This window comes from Aquarana catesbeiana, linkage group LG08 (assembly GCF_042186555.1).
Source record: "Aquarana catesbeiana isolate 2022-GZ linkage group LG08, ASM4218655v1, whole genome shotgun sequence".
Classification (NCBI taxonomy): Eukaryota; Metazoa; Chordata; class Amphibia; order Anura; family Ranidae; genus Aquarana; species Aquarana catesbeiana.
In genome coordinates, this window is record NC_133331.1 from 267,295,486 (window position 1) to 267,322,624 (window position 27,139).

Below are 27,139 nucleotides of genomic sequence, written 5' to 3' on the forward strand. Positions count from 1 at the left end.
ACACAGCAATTTTCTTTATAGTATATAAACTATACATATATTTTGCTATTAAAGAACATTTCTAATCATATGAAGTTAATAACAAGAGTCCCCCTTTACATCAGAGTCCACAGAGTTCCCCTTTTATATCTGAATTTGAAGAGTTCCCTTTCTCTGTAAGGGGGGACTCTGTAGACTCTGGTGTAAGGGAGAACTCTGGGGCCTCTAACATAAGGGATGCTCTGGGAGCCCTGATTTAAGGGGGAACACTGAGAACTCTGATGTACGGAGAAGTCTCTGATGTAAGGGGAAACATTGTGGCCTCTGGTGTAAAGGCGAACTCTGATGTAAGAGGTGCTGTAAGAACCCTGAATTACCTTAGTGTACTTACTCAGAGGCAGGAGAGAGGAGGGGGAGACTTCAGTCACAGACAGGAATGGATGGTGAGCTTTCTCACCCCTTGGCAGTAGGGATGGGCTTTATGTTCGGGTCGAACAATTTGGGGTGTTCGCGGCAAATTGGAAAGCCATGGAACACCCTTTAAAAGTCTACGGGAGAAATCAAAAGTGCTAATTTTAAAGGCTTATATGCAAGTTATTGTCATAAAAAGTGTTTAGGGACTTGGGCCCTGCCCTAGGGGACATGTATCAATGCAAAAAAAAAAATTTAAAAACAGCTGTTTTTTCGGGAGCAGTGATTTTAATAATGCTTAAAGTGAAACAATAAAAGTGTAATATTCCTTTAAATTTCGTACCTGGGGGGTGTCTATAGTATGCCTGTAAAGGGGCGCATTTTTCCCATGTTTAGAACCGTCTGACAGCAAAATGACATTTCTAAAGGAAAAAAAAGTAATGTAAAACTACTATCGCTAGCGCCGGCTATAATGAATTGTAAGTCCGGCAATACACATAAAAGTTCATTGATAAAAACGGCATGGAATTTCCCCACAGGGGAACCCCGCACCAAAATTGAAAAAAAAAATGGCGTGGGGGTCCCTCTCAAAATCCATACCAGACCCTCCAGGTCTGGTATGGATTTTAAGGGGAACCCCGCACCAAAATAAAAAAAAATGGCGTGGGGTGCCCCCAAAAATCCATACCAGACTCTTATCCGAGCACGCAACCTGGCAGGCCGCAGGAAAAGAGGGGGGGACGAGAGAACGCCCCCCTCCTGAACCATACCAGGACACATGTCCTCAACATTGGGAGGGTGCTTTGGGGTAGCCCCTCAAAGCACCTTGTCCCCATGTTGATGGGGAGAAGGGCCTCATCCCCACAACCCTTGCCCGGTGGTTGTGGGGGTCTGCAGGCGGGGGGCTTATCGAAATCTGGAAGCACCCTTTAACAAGGGGACCCCCAGATCCCAGCCCCCCCTGTGTGAATCGGTAATGGGGTACAAATGTACCCCTACCATTTCACAAAAAAAAGTGTCAAAAATGTTAAAAAACACAAGAGACTGTTTTTGACAAGTCCTTTATTAATTTCTTCTTCTTTCCACTTCTTCTTCCATCTTCTTTCTTCTGGTCTTCCTTCGGTGTTCTTCTTCTTCCTCCATCTTCTTCTTCTCCATCTTCTTCTTCTCCCGCTCTTCTCGTCCCACATCTTCCTCTGGCTTCTTTTCCGCTCCGTCCGCACGATCCGCCTCAGTGGGAGTCTTCCGCCCTGTGACACTTCGGTTCTTCTGAAATTTCTTATATAACGGAGGGCGGGGCCACTCGGTGACCCCACCCTTCTCTGACGCACGGGGACTTCACGGGACATCCTTATGGCTTTCCCCGTGTTGTCAGAGGGGGGCGGGGTCACCCGGTAACGCCCATAAAAAAACTTTTGTGCTTTTTCAAAGGAGTGCGTTACACTCAGAATGTAGGGATTAGGGATGCATTACGCTCAGAATACAGGGATCAGACATGTATTGTGCTCAGAATACAGGGATCAGAGATGTATTGTGCTCAGAATACAGCGATCAGAGATGTATTGTGCTCAGAATACAGCGATCAGAGATGTATTGTGCTCAGAATACAGGGATCAGAGATATATTGTGCTCAGAATACAGGGACCAGAGATGTATTGTGCTCAGAATACAGGGATCAAAGATGCATTGTGCTCAGAATACAGGGATCAGACATGTATTGTGCTCAGAATACAGGGATCAGAGATGTATTGTGCTCAGAATACAGGGATCAAAGATGCACTGTGCTCAGAATACAGGGATCAGACATGTATTGTGCTTAGAATACAGGGATCAGAGATGTATTGTGCTCAGAATACAGGGATCAGAGATGTATTGTGCTCAGAATACAGGGATCAGACATGTATTGTGCTCAGAATACAGGGATCAGAGATGTATTTGGATCAGAATACAAGGATCAGAGATGCGTTGTGCTCAGAATACAAGGATCAGAGATGCATTGTGCTCAGAATACAGGGATCAGAGATGCATTGTGCTCAGAATACAGGGATCAGAGATGTATTGTGCTCAGAATACAGGGATCAGAGATGTATTGTGCTCAGAATACAGGGATCAGAGATGTATTGTGCTCAGAATACAGGGATCAGAGATGTATTGTGCTCAGAATACAGGGATCAGAGATGTATTGTGCTCAGAATACAGGGATCAGAGATGTATTGTGCTCAGAGTACAGGGATCAGAGATGTATTGTGCTCAGAATACAGGGATCAGAGATGTATTGGGATCAGAGATGAATTGTGCTCAGAATACAGGGATCAGAGATGCATTGTGCTCAGAATACAGGGATCAGAGATGGATGCATTGTGCTCAGAATACTAGGATTGGGGGGGGTGATGTGAAGGCCAGCAGAGGACACTGCTATGGGGGTGGCCCTTCCCAAAGCAGTATCCACCCCCCTCCCTTTCCCCCCTACCACTGTCCTACCTGTGTATGTAGAGCCAGAGTCCTCCACATTGGCATGCTTCAGCGCCCGCTGCCCGAGCCCCTGCACAGGAAGCCACTCTCCTATTGGCTCTCAAAGTCTAGGAAGGGAGGAGTCATTCTTCTCTTCCTCGGTATCGCGGCACTGCTTACAGAGGCTGCCCTCAGTGCATGCAGGAAGGGTTTTGCTCACATCTGCCACCCCGCTGTGCGATCTCGACTCGCCAGTGCAAGTGACTGCCTAGCAGGGGGATTCCCTCCCCTATCCTGGCAGCGCGCTGCGTACCCACAGAGAGGGCTCAGCGTGCCAGCTGTGGCACGTGTGAAATAGGTTCGCCATCACTGTACTAGAGGGTGCTACAATACCTTGACAGCTCATCAGTTTATAAACCATAAATGAGGGACCTTGTGCACTCTATTCTCCTCAAAAACATAAAAGTGGTCGGGCAACGCTATAGCTGCCCAGATTACTTTTAAACAAAAGCCCAAAGGCTACTGTACAAAAATTGAACAGTTCAACCACTTCAGACTTTGGATGTACTAGACATGTCTGAAGATCCAATAAGGTTAAATTATGTTTTTTCGAAGAACTACAAACAGCAATACGTTTTTAACTGAGGAGATACTCTAGATCACTCTGGATTTTGTACAGCCTGAGGAAGACTACATTAGTCATACAGGGTACATTTCAGTGCTGGCTGGGATGATCAGAAGCTCTGAGAACAATAAGCTTACAATACTAAAGCAGGTAGTCAAATCTTCTTCTTACTGCATAGCTTGCAAAGGGGGATCTGTGACCAGTAACAAAAATTCGGAAGGCTCTTCCTGTACTTTTGACACCAACCCTTGATTAGAAATGTCGGGGGGGGGGGGGGGAGGGTTGGGGGTTGGTACAGGGCCACAGCAACTTCTGCAATCAATAATGATTCAGTACTGAATCTGTGTTGTCTATGTTTAAATTACTCTAAAAAACCCTTAACAGTGCCACCTCCACCACCAGGCCTCAGAGCAACTGTGAGGGCTGCTATGGCTAGTGTTAAGTGTAGGTCTGCTTAATAATGTGTTGGTGTAAGTCCCCAGTTCTCCAGAATCATAGCTCCCAACTGTCCCTTATTTGGAGGGACTGTCCCTGATTTGGAGCAATGTCCCTTTTTCCCTCTTTTCTCCTCATTTGTCCATCATATAGTTGTATATAAAATGCACTATTTATCTTTCAAAAAGTGTTTCCCAGTGCTAAACCTTTCATCCAATTTCTAAATTGCTGCATTTGTAAATTTTAAAAGCCAATAAAAAAGGAATGGTAGTGGTAAAAAAAAAGTTCTTGTGGATTTAACTAATCTTTATTTTTTTTTTTTTTTTAGTTAAATCTCCTTTAAGGGGGCATGGCAGGGGCATATCCTATACCAACATACTTTTGCTAGTAGGTGTCCCTCATTCTCATTTTTAAATCTTGGGAGGTATGCAGAATCCACCTGGTGAAGTATTAGGCTACAGATCGTTATTGGTATTAAAATTGTGTTCATTTTTACCTGGTTCACCAATTTCCCCCTTTGCTCCATTTGACCCATTCATGCCAGGTAAACCGTTCTTCCCAGGAGCTCCACATGTGATGATTGAGTAGGCATTCTCATCGGGGTTTTGGCATATCTGTGTTCCTGGAGTCACTAATCCCACATGGAGCAAAATCAGACCAAGAACCTTCATAACTGACATATTCCAATTACAGCTGGTCTGTATGAGAGAAAGAAACACCTGTGGTTACTATTACAGCAAATAAGTTCATGTTCTGCTCTAGGACATCTACTCTAGGTTTAGGGCTATTCTAGGAGAACTAGATCCATTCCAGGACATAGGGCTAGTCTAGGACATCTAGGCCACTCAAGGACATATAGGGCTACTCTAGGACATCTAAAGGTACTCTAGGACATCCAGGAACAACCCAGGATATCTAGGGCTACTCTAGGGCATCTAAAGCTACTCTAGGACATCTAGGGCCTCTCCAGGACATCTTGAACCGCTCCAGGACATCTGGTTGTACTCTATGACATCTAGGGCCTCTCCAGAACATGTATGGCCACTCCAGAACATCTAGGGATACTCTAAGACAACTAAAGCTACTCCAGGTCATCTAGGAGTACCCTAGGACACCTAGGGCAGGCAATTGCTCTCCCGTTGCTTATAGTCACATTCTGTTTGTTCTCCTGCCATACTGTTCGCTCACCCAGACAAGGTGAAATATCTGGTACTTTTGTTGTTGTAGAGTATGGGACCCACTACCCTTCCTTTTTTTTTTTGCGGTGCAGCACCAGATTTTTTATAGTTGCATTGGTCCAACTAGGATCAATGTAAGTATGCATGTTACCCATTATGTTCAAATACCTTTCTGTTGTTGGAAAATAATATAACCAGAGAGTGCCTTTTGAGAACATGAATAGGGGAGAGGTGGGGGAGCAGAGCATGCAGAGTGCAGTTGAGATCACACATGATTGAGAGACTGTACTGAATATAAACATGGAGGTCTAGGTACAAAAACATTTACCATGTTGATTTCTTAAGCATTCGCACAGGTGCAAAAAAATGATTTCCGCATTGCTTGTAATATCATTATCTCCTATGATTGTCAACTCCATCTAGTGGCCATAATGCAGCATTTTTCCTAAAATATCTCAATCAAAGAGATATTGCATTATGGCCACGAGATGGAGCTGATGATCTTAGGTGATAATCATTTTACAAACAATGCAGCTCTCATTTGTTGTGTCCTAATGCTTAAGACACAGCAATATCTTATATCTAGACCCCTAGGAAACACTGTTCTATTTAATGATAATTTATTTTGTAAAACAATCTACTAGATATAAACAGGAAAAGTCACTGCAAATGATTTATATAGTTCACTTATTATGATATATTACATTGCTTTATTAGGTAATTATGTAAGTTAGTGTTTAGAGCACTGCAGATTTTGATTTATATTTATATACTAAAATTAAAGTTTTTGTGTCTGAAGTTCAGCATTAATGATATCAGATCAGATCATGGAACAGCTGTGGGCCCAGGATCAGAGGGGAACCAGAGCTATCCGGCTAAGCAGTCATTTATATAGGTAACATTAAGCAAATACATTCAGATTGCATCAACAAGTATCTAAACCCAAAATAAAAAATGTAACATATTGCAGCTCACTAGTCGTTATTCTGTATGAGGTGACTGCAGTCGCTTTTTTTTTTACTCAGGCTTTTTTCTTTATTTTCACCTGGTGATCCTTCCAGTAACACACTTCCTGTCCTATGGAGAGGATGCTTATTCACTGTTCTGTAAGTGATGACAGCTTTGTCACCCTGGGGCAGGACTACAGAACACCCCCCCCCCTACTTATCTCCGTAACATGGGGGGAAGTGCTCTCTAGTCCACAGTGGTGGCTGGGTACAAAGTTACTGATAAGAATTCAGCAAAAACCAATAGCCCAGGAAGTTATCAACCGACAAAATATCTGGAAGGATTGACAGGACTTTTTTTGCACATATTAAACAGATATAACAAAACACTTCTGCTGATATATTTAATCCGATCTTCTGCGTCAGTGTCAAAGTCCACTTATTCAAGTTGTATCATTGTTAGGGATTATATACCCTTTAATGTGTAAAAAGTTTAATAATCACTATACCAGCCATTCCCAACTTTTATATCCCAAAGGAACCCTTCAAATGATTTTCAGGTTTCAGGGAAAATAATTTATTAAGGGACAAAGGGAAGAATGCTCCTTACATTGGTGATCATTGAGAAAAATGTTCCTTAATTGGTGATCAGTGGTAAGAATACCCCTTACATTGGTGGTCAGTGGGAAGAATGCTCCTTACATTGGTGGTCAGTGGGAAGAATGCTCCTTACATTGGTGGTCAGTGGGAAAAATGTTCCTTAATTGGTGATCAGTGGGAAGAATGCTCCTTACATTGGTGATCAGTGGGAAAAATGCCCATTACACTGGTAGTCAGTGGGAAAAATGGCCCTTACATTGGTGATCAGTGAGAAGAATGCCCCTTACATTGGTGATCAGTGAGAAAAATTGCCCTTACATTGGTGGTCAGTGGGAAGAATGCTGCCTACATTGGTGGTCAGTGGGAAGATTGCTCCTTACGTTGGTGGTCAGTGGGAAGAATGCCCAGTACATTGGTGATCAGTGGAAAAATGCCCCTTACATTAGAGATCAGTGGGAAGAATGCCCTTAGATTGGTGGTCAGTGGGAAGAATGCCCCTTACATTGGTGGTCAGTGGGAAGAATGCTCCTTACATTGGTGATCAGTTTGAGCGATGCCCAGTATATTGGTGATCAGGGGGGAACAATGCCCCTTACATTGGTGGTCAGTGGGAAGAATGCCCCTAACATTGGTGGTCAGTAGGAAGAATGCTCCTTACATTGGTGGTCAGTGGGAAGAATGCTCATTACATTGGTGGTCAGTGGGAAGAAGGAGGAGGACACACCCAAGGAGTTCTCTCTGAGAACTAGCCTTTTTTAAGCCTGGGTCTTGCCTGCTAGCTTGGCCCAGGAATAATGCCTGATCCTGGGGGAGGCCCTGGGAGAAATCCCCCTGATGACACGGGGCCTAGTGAGGAGGAGGTAGAGGACCTGACTGTGGGTCCAGGCCCTGGTGTGGATGCAAATGTCTTCAGTCAGAAGATTATCAATCATTTTAGGGCGAAGAAAAACGTAAAGTTTGGAAGGCTGAACACAAATCCTTCAGAGCCAAATACTGCCAGGCCTGGAGTAAAAATCGTTTGGCCATGAAGCCTGAGTTGCAGGAATTGGAAGAAAAGGTAAAGAAACAATCTTTATTATTGGAAAAGCTGAAAGATAGAACTGGAGCGTTTAAAGAAAAGTTTGATAATGAGAGGAGATTTGCCGGCTGTCACGGTAATACTTACAGTGAGCCCACAAGCCAGCAGGTGACACGGGATCCCCCAGGGCGAGGAGTCTATGGGCCAGCTGGTATTCTGCCAGGGACCCCTCACAAGGCTTTGGGCTTAGCTGCGTGCTGACCCCAGGTCATGACCCCCGGGTTCACCCTGCTCGCTGGGGAAGTACCAGAAGACTCTGTCAGACAAGGATGAATGGATGAAGCAAAGGAGAGCCGGATAGCGAGCCAAGGTCAGGGCGGGCTGCAGACAACGTAATCAGAACAAGCCGAGTCGGTACACAAGAGATCAGTTCACGAGAGGTCAGGTTAAAGCAGGTTACAAGCAGGGAGCTCAGAAACAAGCATTGCTCAAGCAACCAGAAAGTGGTCTGAGAGGGATTTAAATAGAGAAGCACATGAGGGGCTGGATAGGAAGTAGCAGGAAGGAATTATATTTTAAGCAACAGGTGATGCCGGCGACACCCGTAGTTGCAGAGTGCAGCAGAGCTGAACACAAGCTAGTGGAACAGGTGCCAGCCGACCTACAGCAGTAAAGGTGAGACACAGATCAGCTCCGCAGCTGATCTGTGACAGTAGCCAGACAGCAAGTTCCATGGATCAGCAGCCTCAGGTAATGGATGACCTGGGTCCATTTGCTTCTGCACCTCTCCCCCCATGTAAGGGCTTGGAATCGCCAGGGGGTTGAGAGTGAGCATGGCACCCTGACCTTCATCCAGCAGATGGAGTCACCCCTGAGAGCAGACAAGCTCGCCTTTACTGATGATCCATCAGAAGTCCCTGAAGATGAGCAGAGATACAAACCGGTACAGGTGAAGAAATCCCAGTACACCACGCTGCCTTCCACTTCCAACATGTCTGCCCCACCTGCTGTGGTGGATGGTGTCCTGGCTGAGGAGCAGAAAGAGAAGGCCTTGTGCAAAGGGCTGCCTGGAGTTTCTGCTGTAAAAGATACCTCTACAGACATGGAAGGAAAACCCCTGACAGAGATGCCTTTGGACCATCAGAGGAATGCTGATGAACCTACAGCAAGCACCTCGGACATGGATGTTTCTGGTCATGTTTCTGCTGTGACTTGTAGTTCCTCTCCTAAGTTTCCCGCATGTGTTTCACACAGCCTGCCTGCTGCTTGCAAGGAGATTGCCTCACCTGAGCCTCCCTGTGGTGGGGGAGGGGATCAGCATATTGCACCATGTGCAGTGGAAGTCATGGATGTTTCACATGTTGCAGTGTCAGACCAGCCTGCACTATCCCCTGTTGAAAGTCCTGTCCTGATGGAAGATAACGGGCCAGCTGAATCTTCTACAATTGTAGCAGCGGGAACTGACACTGTTGTGAAGACTGCAGGAACTATGAATATACCAGCAAGTATTGAGAATGACAGTAATGATAAAACAATAAATGTGGTGTAAGGTGGTGAAGGGGTTAATACTCCTGGGAAAAACAAAAATGACATTCCTCTCCCTGATCAGCAAAGGAAAGACTCATCGATTGTGCAGACCAAATCTGTACAATCGATATCTGCTAGAAATGTGTCAGATGGTTCAAAACACACAAATGTTTTTTCTGCTGGGAGGAATGTGGGGAGTTACGCGTCAGTTTTGGGGAGTCGCAGCAAGGAGGGTGGAAGGAAATTTGTAAATGTTACTGGTCACAATTTGGAGAGGTTTGGTGGGGGGGATGGTTAGTGGGTACAGGAGGAGAAATGTGGTTCAGTTGAAGTAGGAGTAGGAGGGGACCCCACCAGTAAGGGGGGAGGGTGGCTGAGTTGGTTTTGGAAATGGGGTTTAAAGCCTCGGATATATTTGCTTTAATTTGCCCAGTGGGGAGTTCTGAATTTGATTTGTCCTTTGTAAAGCCTGAGGGTTTGGATTTTTTTGAGGTGCAAGGGCCTTCCGCAATGGAGTGGTTTGGTGCCAAAGGTGATTTTGAGGCAGCCTCTGATAAAATCTGTGACGATCCTGGTGCGTAACGAATCCATACCAGATGCTGATTTGATAGTATGGCTACGCCGATATGGTAAGGTCCTCGCTCCACTGTGGAAGGTCCTTGATCTGCATGGGATATGGACAGGGGCCTGGACAGTGTCATTAAAATTGGGGGTTCTGGGAAATGTAGTTCTACACCTGCCCTGTTCAGCCTTTCTGGGGAGGGATAGGCTGACCATTTTTTACCAGGGTCAGCCTAAAGTTTGTAATGAATGTGGTGAAAAAGGCCATTTTGCATCTACCTGCACCCATAAGAAATGCTCACTATGCCAGGATCTGGACCATTTGTCTAAGGATTGTACCGAAATTCGGTGCAATTTGTGCCAAAAGCTCGGTCATCCTTATAGTCTGTGCCCGGAGGCATTACATGTCTTGCCAAGATTGGAGGCTGAGTTGCAGAGGCTAGATAAGGAGGCTGCTGAAACTGTTGTTGTCCCTCCTGTGTCTGTTGCATCTGTTGTTTTGGATTCTGTTTCCCCTAGTGATGTGGTCCCTTAGTCTGTCTCCTGTGGCCTTTTCGGCAATTTGCCAAAAGAGAATTCTTGCCGATAATGGCGCCGAAAATCGCACATGCGCAGTAGCGGTGGGAGAACCAGCAGGTGAGGTCACTTGATGTGTGGGTGGCGTGCACGTTCCTCGCGGTTAAGACGCCGCACTCGTAAGCATGTTCCCTGCTGAGATGCTGGCTCCTTCCCCGTGGACGCTCCTCGTGCTTGTGAGACACTGCTGGGACCCGAGAGATGCTGCTGGGACCCGAGAGACGCTGCTGGGACCCAAGAGATAGCTTCATAGAGGGCTGCACATAGCATACTCAAGTACAAGAGTGGGCACTGTCCCTCCTGGATGGCTACCATTACTACTATTCGCCACTGAGCATTGCCGCTTTTGCCTTACTTAAACTGACAGAAACAATCCAACTAGCAATATTATTTATTTTATTATAGTACTGAAACTGAAATGATGATCTTTCTGTCCTATAGCAGTCAAACAACATGTATTACTTACTACTTGGCCTTTGTTAAACAACAAGCCAGCACTCTTGCCATGCAATACTAGTATTTAAAATGTCTGTCTGTCTGCACTGCAGTACATCTGACTTTATATAAATGAACTGATTAAATATGATTTGAAATGGAATGGCATTCTATTTATTTTTTGAGCTATTCTGTAGTATAATATAAAATGTGTGCGCTTGTTGTCATTGAATTTGTCACTTTGTCAGCGTAGTATAGTTATACTACACTGACATGACAGCAAGCACATGAATTTTTAAACATGACAGTATGCAATAAATATAATATATATTTATCAAATATATATTATATTTATTACGTACTGTCATGTTGAAAAAATGAATGCGCTTGCTGTCATGTCAGTGTAGTATAACTTATAATACTACACTGAGAAAGTGACAAATTCAATGACAACAAGCGCATGAAGTTTATATTATAGTATACTACAGAATAGCTCAAAAAAATAAAATAGCATGCAATTGCAATTTACAAGCAATCCATTCCATTTCAAATCAAATTTAATAAGTTCAATTATCTTTTCTTTTTGGTAAAAGTCAGATGTACTGCAGTGCAGACATAACTACCTTGCATGGCGAGAGCTGCACAGTAAAAAAAAAAGATTGGTTAGTTTTTTTATCTTTTTAAAGCTGCCTCCTGGGGTTTAGCTGTTAAATTGATTTTGTCCCCCCCCCCCCTCAGATTTCACTCCCACTATAAAAAATCATTCTATGCTATTATTCTGCGCTACCAGCAAAGGTAGACCATGTCTGCAGTGTGGAAATATTTTAAAGTATCTGATAAAGACCCCAAATTTGCAATCTGTAGTCTTTGCTCAGCAGAAATTTCAAGAGGGGGTACAGTGCCAAGGCATTTTTCAACAACAGGTTTGACATACCACCTGAAAACATGTCATCCAGTTCAGCATTCAGATTACAAGAAAACAGTGCCACTTCCAAAATGTGCCACAGGCTTAACACCATCTGTGGCCACAGTCTTTGAAAAGGTTGCAAAATTTACAAGTGACAGTCCCAAAGCTCGTGCCATTACAGATAAAATTATGGAATTTATTGCATTAGACGACCAACCATTCTATGTTGCGGAGGATATTGGATTCCGTAGGCTCATGGAACATATTGAGCCGCATTACTCACTACCAAGCAGACGCTACTTTGCAGATACCTGTCTACCTGAATTGTTTTGCAATGTTAGAAAACACATTCATGAGCTTGTGACTACTGACATCATAGCATTCAGTTTTACTACCGACATTTGGAGTTCAGACATCAGTCCAACGAGCATGCTTAGCCTGACAGCGCAGTGGATAGATGACAATAGATTTCAATTGCAAAACATCCTACTTAACGCACGTGAGTTTGTTGGATCACAAACTGCAGCAGCAATATCTGACGCTTTAAAAACCATGCTTGACACTTGGCCCATTGAGAAGTCTAAAGTGCATTTGATTGTCCGAGATAATGCGCTGAACATTGCAAAAGCAATGGAGGACAGTGAACTTCAAAGCATACCGTGTATGGCTCACACGCTGCAATTGGCTGTGAATGAAGGATTGCTTAGTCAGCGCACCATATCTGATATCGTATCAAAAGGAAGAAAAATTGTGGGTCACTTTAAGCATTCTCCGCTTGCTTATTCCAGATTACAAGCTTTGCAGATGCAGTTTGGAATGCCACTGAAACGACTGCAGCAAGATATAGCCACTCGTTGGAACAGCACCTACTATATGCTGCAAAGTCTTTTTGAACAAAAGCGCGTTTTAGCTGCATACATTGCAGATTACGAGCTGCCGGCAACACTGAGCGCACATCACTGGATGTTAGTTGAAAATAGTTTGTCTCTTCTATCTCCATTTGAACAGTTAACAAAAGAAATAAGCTCAACTAATGCTTCCATTTCTGAAGTTATTCCCTTGATTGCTGCACTGAAGCATATGCTAGGAAAAGAGATAGAAACAGACCATGGCGTAAAAACGGCTAAAGCCACTCTACTGGAGGCCGTTACCAACCGGTTTCAAGACACCGAGTCCAACCCTCTGTACTGCATTGCAACAGTTCTAGATCCTCGATTTAAAGAGCATTATTTTAATGTGGAGAAAAAGAAGCGTGCACGGGAAATGATACAGGCACAAATGGAGGTGGTGGAAGCATCTGGTGAAGGAGTTTCGAGGTATAGCACAGAGGAAAGTGAGAAGAAACGGTCGCATACAAGTGAAGAGGAACACACTCCCTCCATATCTAATATGTTTGAAGAAATTTTACATGATTGCATCCCGATCCATAGCTGTGCCACAACAACTGAAGCTACCCAACAGCTGGACATTTATTTAGCTGAACAGCCTATCGCCAGAAGCGACAATCCCCTTGAGTACTGGCGCATCAACAAACAACGTTTTCCTTTGCTTGCACAGATTGCACGCAGATATTTATCTGCCCCAATCACCAGTACAGAGAGTGAGAGACTATTCAGTCTAGCATCTTATATTCTTGATGAGAAGAGAAACCGTCTCTCCTGTGAGAAAGCTGAACAACTTTTGTTCTTAAAGCGAAATCTGCCACTTTTACTGAAATAGATTTTCAAATCCGTAGCATAGACCAATTCATTTACCATGTTGAACATAGTAAATTAATTGGTATTGGAATGTGCTGTTGGACAATTGGAACATACAACGTAGTATGATTGACTACCTAGTATGTTCCAATTGTCTAGTTGTGCCATTTGTTGGTTGTTCATTGTAGTTCTTCTACAGTTTTTTGCACTTCTTCAATTTAAGAGAGAACTCCAGCTTTTGAACTACTGTACATACATAGTTTGTTGCTGTTGGGCCAAACTTTGTCTCTCCGTAAACTATCAGCCCGCTGCATGTGCAAATGCAAAACTGTATGTTTTGTATCTGTGGCTCTCTACATACTCCAGTACTACACACTATAACGCACTGTGTTCCGGGTATGGGCGGAGACTTCCAGGAACACAGACTAGTCTACATTGCTTGCTGTCATTGGCTGAGCACCGCTGCTGTAGACTAGTCTGTGTTCCGGGAAGTCTCCGCCCATACCCGGGGGCTGGAACACAGTGCGGTCTACTGTATGACTATGTATGTAACTCGCAGCTACATACGTACACTTTTATATCGCACATCCAGCCTCTGACACCTTAGGGAGAGAACTTAGGGAAAAAATTACTAGTTCTCAAATTAATAAAAATTTTATCATAACATTAGCATATGTTAAACTTATATTTACAGAAACTGTGAAACAGAATAATGGCCTTCTGCCATATTTATGTTATGGTCAGTTGTTCTTTATACTTAGTTATACATAGTTTGTTGAGCCAAACTATGTCAGTCATTGTCTCTCCCTAAGCTGTCTGCATGTGCAAAACTGTATGTTCTGTATCTGTGGGTGTCTACATACTCCAGTACTATACACACTATACCGCACTGTGTTCCGGGTATGGGCGGAGACTTCCAGAAACACAGACTAGTCTACATAGCTTGCTGTGATTGGCTGCTGCTGTAGACCAGACTGTAGACTAGTCTGTGTTCCGGGAAGTTTCCGCTCATACCCGGGGCTGGAACACAGTGTGGTCTACTGTATGACTATGTATGTAACCTGCAGCTACATAATACACTTTTATTACACATGCAGCGGCTGACGCCTTAGGGGGAGAGAACTGAATTACTAGTTCTGAAGTTGAACATTAATAAAATAAAAAAAATCTTCTTCTTATGCCCTGTACACACGACCGGTTTTCCTGTCGGAATAAACTCTGCAGGTTTTTCCGACAGAGTTCCGATGGAATTCCGCTCAAGCTGTCTTGCATACACATGGTCACACCAAATTCCAACCATCCAGAACACGATGACGTACAACACGTAGGACGGGACTAGAAAACGGAAGTTCCATAGCCAGTAGATAAAAGCTTCCGTCTTGTACTTGCTTCAGAGCATGCGTTGTTTTTGGTATGTCGAAACAGCATACAGACAAGCGGTTTTCCCGATAGGAATTTAGAACATGTTCTCTTTCTAGGTCCGTCAGAATTTTCAACGTAAAAAGTCCAATGGGGCATACACACGATCGGAATATACGATGAAAAGCTCCCGTCGGACTTTTTCTGTCGGACATTCTGCTCGTGTGTACACGGCATTAGACTTAGTCTTAGGCATTTTTTATATTATTTGTTTATTATTTTTTATGCCTGTTTTTTTTTGTTTTTATTTTATTTTGTTGTTATGGTGCAATGTGCACTGACTGCAGTCTGCAGTGCAGGATATGCTGTAGTTACTTTAATTCATTATAATTTTTTATTTGATTTGATTTTATTTTCTCTCTCCGCTGTCCAATTTATGTGGGTTGCTTTTTATTAAAGTACTTATTTACATTACTGGATTGTACTATTCTTTTATTCATAAAATCAACTATTAAGTTGAATATGAATAATATAACAAATATAACACAATTTTATATATATCAAATAATTTTTTTGTTTAATATATAAAAAAGCCATTTTCTGTATCGGTCAGGTTCGGTATCAGTTTCGGTTTTCGGCCTAGTGTATTTTTCATTTTTGAAATCGGTTTCGGCACCAAAAAACCCATTTAGTGCACCCCTAGTTTAATTGATTTAGAAAGAATCCCTTTGATTGAAGGCTCTATGTGAGAGGGAACTTGAAGCATCGCCCTATGGATGATCAGGATTGTCCTAAAGCGAGGTATGTTGGTAAAGTGGAGTCTATGGACCACTTTTTGCTCCAGTGTCCCTTTAACATAGAGATATATAAAAGGGTGGAGAGGGCTCTAGGCATCCCCTTTCTCTATCCCATGAGTTATGCGGAGTGGGTGTATGGTGCATTCCCAATTCGCTGGGATTTTGATTTGGATACACTTTTTCTAGTTAGTATAGTTGTCCGTTAGTTCATGTGGAATGCACGATGCCAGATTACCCTGCGGAAGAAAGTCTTCCCAGTTGAGGTGGTGGTGCAGGATATTCTAGGTGAGGTTGGGAAGATTTGAAGTCTTGAGAAGGGCGTGAGGGAATATCAGACCTGCCCTTGGTGAACTGTCCATCTCTGGGTGAGGAGCTCTTTTCTTATACTGTTCTTTTCACTCCCTTAGCTTTTTTTGGTTAGTATGTTCTTTTTGAAGAAGGGCTGCATGGATAATGAGTGCTGTTTGTTTCTTGATCTCACAGTTTTGATATCTGGTGTAGTGGTGTACTAAGATTAACCCCAGTAATGACATGTTCATGGTGAGTTTTGTTTTTGCTGTAAAGTAATTTTTTGTTTGAGAGCATATTTGCTATATTTGTTTTCATTTTTATGTAAATATGTATATTAGACTTCTAGTGCTGCTCCAAGCGAGAGGACCCAGTCTAATGCCCCGTACACACAGTCGGATTTTCCGATGGAAAATGTGTGATAGGACCTTGTTGTCGGAAATTCTGACCATGTGTGGGCTCCATCACACATTTTCCATCGGATTTTCCGACACACAAAGTTTGAGAGCAGGCTATAAAATTTTCCGACAACAAAATCCGTTGTCGGAAATTCCGATCGTGTGTACACAAATCCGACGGACAAAGTGCCACGCATGCTCAGAATAAATAAAGAGATGAAAGCTATTGGCCACTGCCCCGTTTATAGTCCCGACGTACGTAATGTCTGAACAAAGTCCGACCGTGTGTACGGGGCATTACTCAACCAGTGGTGGCGATATAAAATAATATATGTTGAGTGCGCTACTCCCCTTGCAATACACACACCTATTTAGTGTTTATCCTATATGAATATCCTAACTACTAGCTTGTGTACCAATACCTTCAATAACCAAATATTCTAAAATATCAGCATGTGAACAGCATACAAAAAAAACATATATGAAAAAATTTTCCCCAAAAGTAAAATAGTTAGTCCAAATTCATGTGCAAAGTGTAATGTGCAATGTAACCTTTCATTTGCAAATATCAGCATGTAAACAACATACAAAAAACATATATAAAATTTTCCCCGAAAGTCCAAATTCGTGTGCAAAGTGCAATGTGCAATGCAGCCCTCCTTTAGATCAGTGTTATACGTGGCAATTCCACCACTGGCGTGACAAAAACCACCACCGTCTAGATTGGCCACTCACCAGTTGTCAGTGGACAATGCACCTTTGGTTCATTAGTAGGGATAACCACTCCACCTTTATCGTGCTTTTGCTGACCCCTATGAGTGTTATATGAGCCTTGTTATCCTCATAAAAAACAAATAGCGATCATTGCACAATATATAAAAGCTGTTTATTGTAGCCAAGTTTAAAATAGGTTATTCACTCACATTTGGAAGTGCCCATGAGCCAGCACCAAGCTGTTCCAGCAGCTAATGATGGGTGTGGGTATGGTGTTGTTTGATTCCCGTGCCGGCGTGCGATACAAGCCTCGTTCTCAACCAGCTTGCGTTCCACCCCTCGCTTTCGCCCGGTCCGGAAGTGACGTATTAACGTGACAAAAGAATCTCCCAGCAGCCTCTACGCGTTTTGCATCATAGTATGCGTCATCAGGAAGCTGCTTCTGATTGGTGTGTCACCCTATTTATACTTTACTTATCCGGAAATAGGCTAGCCGCCATTTTAACTAAGGGTCCTTGCCCACACTTACTCCTGTGTGTCTAGCATACACCTCCACGGAAGTTATTCCGCCGCCATTTTGACTAAGGTTAATTACCCACTTATTTTACTGAGAGTTCCCCTCTCTCAAACTTCACTCTCCGTTGTACCCAAATGTTACTAATTCCTTTCCCTCACCAGGGGTCACCCATCTGGAGTGGCTGGAGGAACTTTTACAATTACACAAATGACATAATTCTGCTTTCAATATAATTCTATCTAGATCCGAAATATAATGACACATTAAAATATTTAAAATTTGATAGACCTACTAATAAAATCATTTACTCCATAGTTACAGAAAAAATTCCATTTGGACAAAATTGAAAAATTATTCGAATAACTGAATTAGAAATAAAAATGGATGAAATGAAAAAATAAAAATAAATAATAGAATTAAATGAAAAATAAAAATACGAATAAATAAAAATAAAGAATGGAAAATAAATAAAGAATGTAAATAGAAAATAGACTAATCATAAAAAAAAAAAAAATAAATAAATAAAAAAGTAAAAAATAAAAAACTAAAAATAAAAAAATGAAAAAAATGAAAAAATGAAAAAAATATAAAAAAATAAAAAAATATAAAATATAAAAAAATAAAAAAAGAAAACAATTTTGAAAAAAATATCAAAAATGTTTAATAATCCTCTAAATAACAATTGATATCAAGTTCCACATTCAACCCCAGTGGCCTCATTGTGTCTAATTTGAATATCCAATAAGTCTCATTCTTTGACACCTCCCTTCGCATATTATTATTTCTCCAATTCTTGTCAATTTTGTCTATGCCATAAAACTTCAGATGTTGGGGGTTCCTTCCATGCACATACCTAAAGTGTTTTGACACACTGTGGTGTCTAAATCCTTTTTTGATGTTTCTAACGTGTTCACCTATTCTTACCGAGAGTGCCCTGGTGGTTCTGCCTACTTACTGTAGCCCACAACTACATTCTAATATATAGGTGACGTGTGTGCTACAGCACGTAATCAGTTTATCAATTGTGTATTTCTGTTTGAATTTGACTCAAAATTAGTTATTCTCCTATTTTCCCTGTTTGTGAGTCTGCAGGCCTTGCATTTGCCGCATCTTTAAAAACCTTTTTGATTGAAAAATGTAGAGATATTCTGGGGTGGGTCTGGTACATTGTTGACTATCTGATCTCTAATTCTTTTTGCCCTTCTGTATATAAATGTCGGTTTCGCTGGCAACACCTTATTCAACTGTGGATCATTACTAATTATAGGCCAATTTCTTTTGATAATTCCTTCCAATATTTTCTACTGTTTATTGAATCCTGTTATAAATGGTATTTTATCTTTTTGGTTATGGGTTCTATTTTTATTTTGTAATATAATCTCCCTATCCATATCAGCAATCCTTTGACGGGTATGCTCCAGTTCATACCTATTGTAACCCTTATCCACAAATCTTTCTATTAAAATATCAGTTTGTGTAAAAAAAATCTTCTGTTAAATCACAATTTCGTCTAATCCTGATAAGCTGGCCCTTGGGTATGGCCTTCTTCCACTGGGGGTGGTGGCAACTTCTTATTGGTATGTAACCATTATGATCAGTTTCTTTGAAGTGCGTTCTGGTATTAAGTCTGTTGGTGGCGATATACAGCATCCAGTAAGCCGCTGTCCTGACCCGACCAGTATAAGGTGTTAGACGGCCTCAGCCAGCGCTACTCCACTAACCACGCCTCCCTGATGCATGTTGCCTTGCCCACAGGTTCTTAGTCATGGAGGTTCTTACATTGATAGTCAGTGGGAAGAAAGCTCCTTACATTGGTTATCAGTCAGAAAAATGCTCCTTACATTGATAGCCAGTGGGGAAAATGCCCCATGTATTGGTGATTAGTGGGAAGAATGCCCCTTACATTGGGGATCAGTGAGAAAATGCCCCTTACATTGGTGGTCAGTGGGAAAAATGCCCATTACATTGGTGGTCAGTGGGAAGAATTCCCTTTACATGGTGGTCAGTGGGAACAATGCCCCTTACATTGGTGGTCAGTGGAAACAATGCCGCTTACATTGGTGGTCAGTGGGAACAATGCCCCTTACATTGGCGGTCAGTGGGAAGAATGACCCTTACATTGGTGATAAGTGCAAACAATGCCCCTTACATTGGCGATCAGTGGGTACAATGCCCCTTACATTGGCGATCAGTGGGTACAATGCCCCTTATATTGATGATCAGGGGGAACAATTCCCAGTACATTGGTGATCAGTGGGAACAATTCCTAGTACATTGGTGATTAGTGGGAACAATGCCCCTTATGTAGCACCCTGTAGCTTGGGCAGGGAGTGCCTCACAAATTTACTTACCAGGAGTAGTTATCCTGGTCGATTGATAGAGATCCATTGATTTCTCCCTAACTTTGGCCTTGTTGCACTTTTCTCTTCTACCACTAGGTGGTGATATTGGTGATACTAGTGACGTAGAGGGCAACCCAAGGTCAGGTTTTGGGTATATGGGGTATCTCAGCCAATGGGCAGGGGTTTTCCTTGAATCCCTTGGCCTGCTGGGAGCACCTATATATTTGGGTGGAGTCAGGTGATCTACGTTCTGTGCCACCTGGATGGCTGTCCGGGTGGACATGTGTCATACGCCCCAGGCTGCAAGGCCGGAGATTGGGCCTATCCCGGGGGGCATCTGGCTTCCAGGCTGTGTGAGGGCCTATCCAGAAGTAAGAGAGCAGCACAGGGTTAGAACTGTGGCTTGCAGTCCAACAAGAAGCAACGGTTCTGCTGGCCGGAGAACCTGTCAAGGTCGGAGGTAGAAGTGGAGCTGTCGCCACTAAGGGACCAACCACCTTTACCAGGGACCACAGTTGGTAACTGAAGCAAGTACCGGAGCAGCATTTTCACCGAATGGGCTCGGGAGAGTATCGGGAAACTTCAGGTGTTGATGAAGTCAGAGACCCAACCAGCAGAGGTGATGCTTGCAGAGCAGCCTTGTGTGTCAAGCCAGGGACCGAGCCGGTCAGCAGGGGTGAAGCTTGAGAAGTATCTGGAGTGCCAAGCTAGGGATCCAGTAAGGAAGTGTGGGTGACGCTTGAGGGAGATACCATCATAAAGATTGGAGGAGCTCAAGGGATTCAGAGTCAGTGAATCAGTGGGTCTAGTGAGAGACCGGGAGCTCAGTGTTGAAGAACTACAAGAAGCAGTTGTAGTGAAGCTGAAGGAACTGTTACGTTTAATTTAGGAACTATTAACCCCTTCAGATTCGTGCTATAGCTGAATGACGGCTACAGCGCGGGCCTACTTTGCCGGGAGGCCGTCAATAGACATCCTCTCCTTTGCATGCTCCCCGCGCGCCCCCTGCAGGGCGCGCTCTGTGATCACCAAGTCAATGAGACTCGGGTGATCACAGATCGGAGTAAGGGGCCGATCTCAGCCCCTTACCACGTGATCAGCTGTCAGCCAATGACAGCTAATCGGGTGATGTAAACAGAAGATCGGTAATCATTTTTTTTTCTCCTCATGCTGACAGCAGGAGAAAAAAGAGCCGATCACCGGCTTCTGTGCAAGGGATATTGGTCCCGAAGAGGAAGATGCACAGCCATTTCATCTGTGCATAACAGTGCCACGAATCAGTGCCCACCAGTGCATAACAGTGCCAGCAATCATTGCCATCTATCAATGCCCACGAGTGCCACCTATCAATGCCCTCCAGTGGTGCCAATCAGTGTGGCCTATCAGTGTTGCCTACCAGTGCCGATCAGTGCCCATCACTGTCACCCATCAGTGCCAGTTATCAGTGCCATCTATTAGTGGGCATGTCTCAGTGCCCACTAGTGCCACCTATAAATGCCCTTCAGTGCCACCCATCAGTGCCACCTCTCAGTGCCACTTCTAAGTGCCCACCAGTGCCACCTCATCAGTGCCCATTAGTGCTGCCTTATCAGTGCCCATTGGTTCAGCCTCATCAGCGTACATCAATGAACGAGAAAAATTGCCTGTTTGCAAAATTTTATAACAAAATATAAAACGATTTTGTATTAAAAAAAAAGGATCTTTTTTAATTTTAACAAAAAATAAAAACCTCAGAGGTGATCAAATACCCTTAAAAGAAATCTCTAGTTGTGGAAAAAAAATGATTTGGGTACAGTGTTGTATGACCGCGCAAATGTTGTTTAGCCACTTCAGCCCCAGAAGGATTTACCCCCTTCCTGACCAGAGCACTTTTTACAATTTGGCGCTGCGTCGCTTTAACTGCTAATTGCGCGGTCATGCAATGCTGTACCCAAACGAAATTTGCGTCCTTTTCTTCCCACAAATAGAGCTTTCTTTTGATGGTATTTGATCACCTCTGCGGTTTTTATTTTTTGCGCTATAAATGGAAAAAGAACAAAAATTTTGAAAAAAAATGATATTTTCTACTTTTTGTTTTAAAAAAAAATCCAATAAACTCAATTTTAGTCATACATTTAGGCCAAAATGTATTCGGCCACATGTCTCTGGTAAAAAAACGTCAATAAGCGTATATTTATTGGTTTGCGCAAAAGTTATAGCGTCTACAAACTAGGGTACATTTTCTGGAATTTACACAGCTTTTAGTTTATGACTGCCTATCTCATTTCTTGAGGTGCTAAAATGGCAGGGCAGTACAAAACCCCCCCAAATGACCCCATTTTGGAAAGTAGACACCCCAAGTAAATTACTGAGAGGCATGTTGAGCCCATTGAATATTAATTTTTTTTGTCCCAAGTGATTGAATAATGACAAAAAAAAAAAAATTTACAAAAAGTTGTCACTAAATGATATATTGCTCACACAGACCATGGGCATATGTGGAATTGCACCCCAAAATACATTTAGCTGCTTCTCCTGAGTATGGGGATACCACATGTGTGGGACTTTTTGGGAGCCTAGCCGCGTACGGGACCCCGAAAACCAATCACTGCCTTCAGGATGGGCGTAAATTTTTGATTTCACTCCTCACTACCTATCACAGTTTTGAAGGCCATAAAATGCCAAGATGGCACAAACCCCCCCCCAAATTACCCCATTTTGGAAAGTAGATACCCCAGGCTATTTGCTGAGAGGCATGTTGAGTCCATGGAATATTTTATATTTTGACACAAGTTGCGGGAAAATTACAAACTTTCTTTTTTTGCACAAATTTGTCACTAAATGATATATTGCTCAAACATGACATGGGCATATGTGGAATTACATCCCAAAATACATTCTGCTGCTTTTCCTGAGTATGGGGATAGCACATGTGTGGGACTTTTTGGGAGCCTAGCCGCGTACGGGGCCCCGAAACCAAGCACCGCCTTCAGGATTTCTAAGGGCGTATATTTTTGATTTCACTCCTCACTACCTATCACAGTTTTGAAGGCCATAAAATGCCAAGATGGCACGAACACCCCCAAATGACCCCATTTTGGAAAGTAGACACCCCAAGCTATTTGCAGAGAGGCATGGTGAGTATTTTGCAGCTCTCATTTGTTTTTGAAAATGAAGAAAGACAAGAACATTTTTTTTTCTTTTTTTCAATTTTCAAAACTTTGTGACAAAAAGTGAGGTCTGCAAAATACTCACTACACCTCTCAGCAAATAGCTTGGGGTGTCTACTTTCCAAAATAGGGTCATTTAGGGGGGTTTTGTGCCACCTGGGCATTCCATGGCCTCCGAAGCTGTGATAGGCAGTGAGGAGTGAAATCATAAATTTACGCCCTTAGAAAACCTGAAGGCGGTGCTTGGTTTTCGGGGTCCCGTACGCGGCTAGGCTCCCAAAAAGTCTCACACATGTGGTATCCCCGTACTCAGGGGAAGCAACAGAATGTATTTTGGGGTGTAATTTCACATATTCCCATGGCATGTTTGAGCAATATATCATTTAGTGACAACTTTGTGCAAAAAAAAAAAAAAAATTGTCTCTTTCGCACAACTTGTGTCACAATATAAAATATTCCATGGACTCGACATGCCTCTCAGCAAATAGCTTGGGGTGTCTACTTTCCAAAATGGGGTCATTTGGGGGGGTTTTGAACTGTCCTGGCATTTTATGCACAACATTTAGAAGCTTATGTCACACATCACCCACTCTTCTAACCACTTGAAGACAAAGCCCTTTCTGACACTTTTTGTTTACATGAAAAAATTATTTTTTTTTGCAAGAAAATTACTTTGAACCCCCGAACATTATATATATTTTTAAAGCAAATGCCCTACAGATTAAAATGGTGGGTGTTTCATTTTTTTTCACACAGTATTTGCGCAGCGATTTTTCAAACGCATTTTTTGGGGAAAAAACACACTTTTTTAAATTTTAATGCACTAAAAAACACTATATTGCCCAAATGTTTGATGAAATAAAAAATATGATCTTAGGCCGAGTACATGGATACCAAACATGACATGCTTTAAAACTGCACACAAACGTGCAGTGGCGACAAACGAAATACATTTTTAAAAGCCTTTAAAAGCCTTTACAGGTTACCACTTTAGATTTACAGAGGAGGTCTACTGCTAAAATTACTGTGCTCGATCTGACCTTCGCGGTGATACCTCACATGCATGGTGCAATTGCTGTTTACATTTGATGCCTGACTGACGCTTGCGTTCGCCTTTGCGCGAGAGCAGGGGGGGACAGGGGTGCTTTTTTTTTTTTTTTTTTCTTTATTATTTTTTTGCTTTTTTATCTTATTTTTAAACTGTTTCTTTCATTTTTTTTTTTTTTATCATTTTTATTGTTATCTTAGGGAATGTAAATATCCCCTATGATAGCAGTAGGTAGTGACAGGTACTCTTTTTTGAAAAAATTGGGGTCTATTAGACCCTAGATCTCTCCTCTGCCCTAAAAGCATCTGACCACACCAAGATCGGTGTGATAAAATTCTTTCCCAATTTCCCAATGGTGCTGTTTACATCCGGCGAAATCTAAGTCATGAAATGCTCATAGCTTCCGGTTTCTTAGGCCATAGAGATGTTTGGAGCCATTCTGGTCTCTAATCAGCTCTATGGTCAGCTGGCTGAATCACCGGCTGCATTCTCAGGTTCCCTGTTGGGACAGGAGAGCCAGAGAAAAACACGGAAGACGGGGGGGGCATTCCCTCCCACTGCTTGTAAAAGCAGTATAGAGGCTAATTAGCCGCTAGGATTGCTTTTACATAAAAGCCAGCCGCTGGCTGAAAAGAATGATACCAAGATGATACCTAAACCTGCAGGCATCATTCTGGTATAACCACTCAAAGTCCAGCAACATACCAGTACGTTGCTGGTCTTGTTGGGCATATATTGTAACCTTTTTTTTCATGCAGCCTGTGGGCTGAACGAAAAAAAGAGATAGATCGGTGGGTATGCCCACCATTAGAATACCTCCCTTCATCCACCCACTTCTAACGATGGGCATACATGCACCGTTTATATATGCCGAAGCATGGGGGCATCCTCCTGCAAAAGGTAGGAGCAAATCGCTCCTCCGCCCACTGCTGCTCCCACGCTTCGGCATATATGCTGAAGTATGTAACTGTGGTGGTGAAATCACCTCCAACAGCGCTGGAGTCACGGCTTTATGTATCGTGGGAGCAAACGCTGTTGCTGTCAAGATAAATAAATCCGCGCTGCAACTGAATGGCGTACCTGCTAAGAAAATGATGGTTAACAATAAAACAAAGTAACATTACAGTATAACAGTAAGACTTACCATACCTGCAAAGCAAATACAAAAAAAACATAGTAAAAAATAAAACATTTAACGCAACCTGTGCCTAAAATATATATATGCCGAAGCATGGGGGCATCCTCCCGCAAAAGGTAGGAGCAAATCGCTCCTCCGCCCACTGCTGCTCCCACGCTTCGGCATATTTGCTGAAGTATGTAACTGTGGTGGTGAAATCACCTCCAATAGCACTGGAGTCACGGCTTTATATATCGTGGGAGCAAATGCTGTTGCTGTCAAGATAAATAAATCCGCTCTGCAGCTGAATGGCGTACCTGCTAAGCAAATGATGGTTAACAATAAAACAAAGTAACATTACAGTATAACAGTAAGACTTACCGTACCTGCAAAGCAAATAAAAAAAAAAACATAGTAAAAAATAAAACATTTAACGCAACCTGTGCCTAAAATATATATATGCCGAAGCATGGGGGCATCCTTCCGCAAAAGGTAGGAGCAAATCGCTCCTCCGCCCACTGCTGCCCCCACACTTCGGCATATATGCTGAAGTATGTAACTGTGGTGGTGAAATCACCTCCGACAGCGCTGGAGTCACGGCTTTATGTATCCTGGGAGCAAACGCTGTTGCTGTCAAGTTAAATAAATCCGCTCTGCAGTTGAATGGCGTACCTGAAAACAAAAAAATGGTTAACAATAAAACACAGTAAACCGTAAAGTATAAAAAAATTGCATACCTATAAAGCAAACATGATAAAAACATAGTAACAATAACACTCGTTACACAGGGTCTCCATGAGGACGACAGAGTTCATTGTCATTGAAGTGCATGAACCACAAGATCTGCTCGTATCGTGCCCTGGTCATGGAGGCAGAGAACACGGGCATATGGTGAATTGGGTCAGTGGACCAATATGACCGCAACTCACTCTTTTTGGTTATGCCCATGTTGAGGGAAAGGCCCAGAAAGATCTTAAATTCAGAGACCGTAATTGGTCTCCAATCTCTGGCAAGGGAGGACTGGGGAATAGTAGCGATGTGTTGACCAGCGTACAAATTGCTTTGGTCCACAATAGATCTATAGAGATCTTCGGTGAAAAACAGCAAATAAAAATCAAGTGGCGTAAAATCAATTGTTTCCACATGAATGCCGGGTTGGCCAGTGAATGGGGGAAGTACGGGTGCTGCAGAAGTGGTGGGTTCCCAATTTGGATTGGCGAATGCAGCAGGAAGGGCACTATGGGCACGACGGGCCTGTGTTCGTCTTCTTGGTGGCAGCGGGACACTACTTGTGCTTGCCACCTCACCAGCTTGAACTGCACTTATGGGAATCGCCACGTCACCAAGTGTTACTGCAGTGCTGGATGTACAACCAGGGTGTACAAGGCCGCTGGTGCTTGCCAGTTCACCAGAAGGAATAGCGGCGCTAGCACTTCTCTGCTCCATACGAGAGCCCTGCGGTTCTTGTACATCAAGGACAGAAGAAGAAGTTTGGGGTCTGGTGCGCCTGACCTTGGCAGGGACCACAACTCCGTCGTCAGAGCTATCTGTCATGGAGCCGCTGTTCTCTACAGGATTGTATTCTGAGCCTAAATCTGACAGATGAGTGACTTCCTCTTCACTATCTGTCATGCTCAGAAACGTGTAGGCCTCTTCACTACTGTACCTTCGATTTGCCATTTTGGGCTCTAAATTTAGTGGTACACTAGTGAGACTCACAGGCAAAAAAGCTCCTGACTGTTAGCGACTGATTCAAAACGCTACCAAAAAACTGTTAGCGATCGCAGGGATCAGGCCTGACTCTGCGAACGCTGCAGTTATGTGTTTAGTGTTTTGTAAGTGACAGTGATCGATTGATACTGCACTTGGCTGGGCTGGGCGGAGGGGCAAAACGCAGGTGCTAGCAGGTATCTGGGCTGATCCCGCTAACACTGCGTTTTTGGGGACCCTAAACTGCTGGGGACGCTAGTATAGATTTGATCAGATCAGATATTGATCCGTTCAGATACTATACCACTAAGGGAGGTGTATGCTGCCTGCGTGGGTGTTAGCGGTACTGGCAC

At 43.1% G+C, this 27,139-nt stretch overlaps 1 protein-coding gene across 1 annotated transcript in view; it reads right to left on the reverse strand.

Moving 5' to 3' along the window:
* LOC141106423 (mannose-binding protein C-like) overlaps positions 1-27,139 on the reverse strand; it is a 52,840-nt gene that overhangs the window by 18,807 nt on the left and 6,894 nt on the right. Inside the window, exon 2 of the mRNA XM_073597196.1 lies at positions 4,398-4,599. Within this exon, the coding sequence (XP_073453297.1) occupies positions 4,398-4,581 (184 nt within the window). The 5' untranslated portion in view covers positions 4,582-4,599. The remainder of the gene's footprint in view (positions 1-4,397; positions 4,600-27,139) is intronic.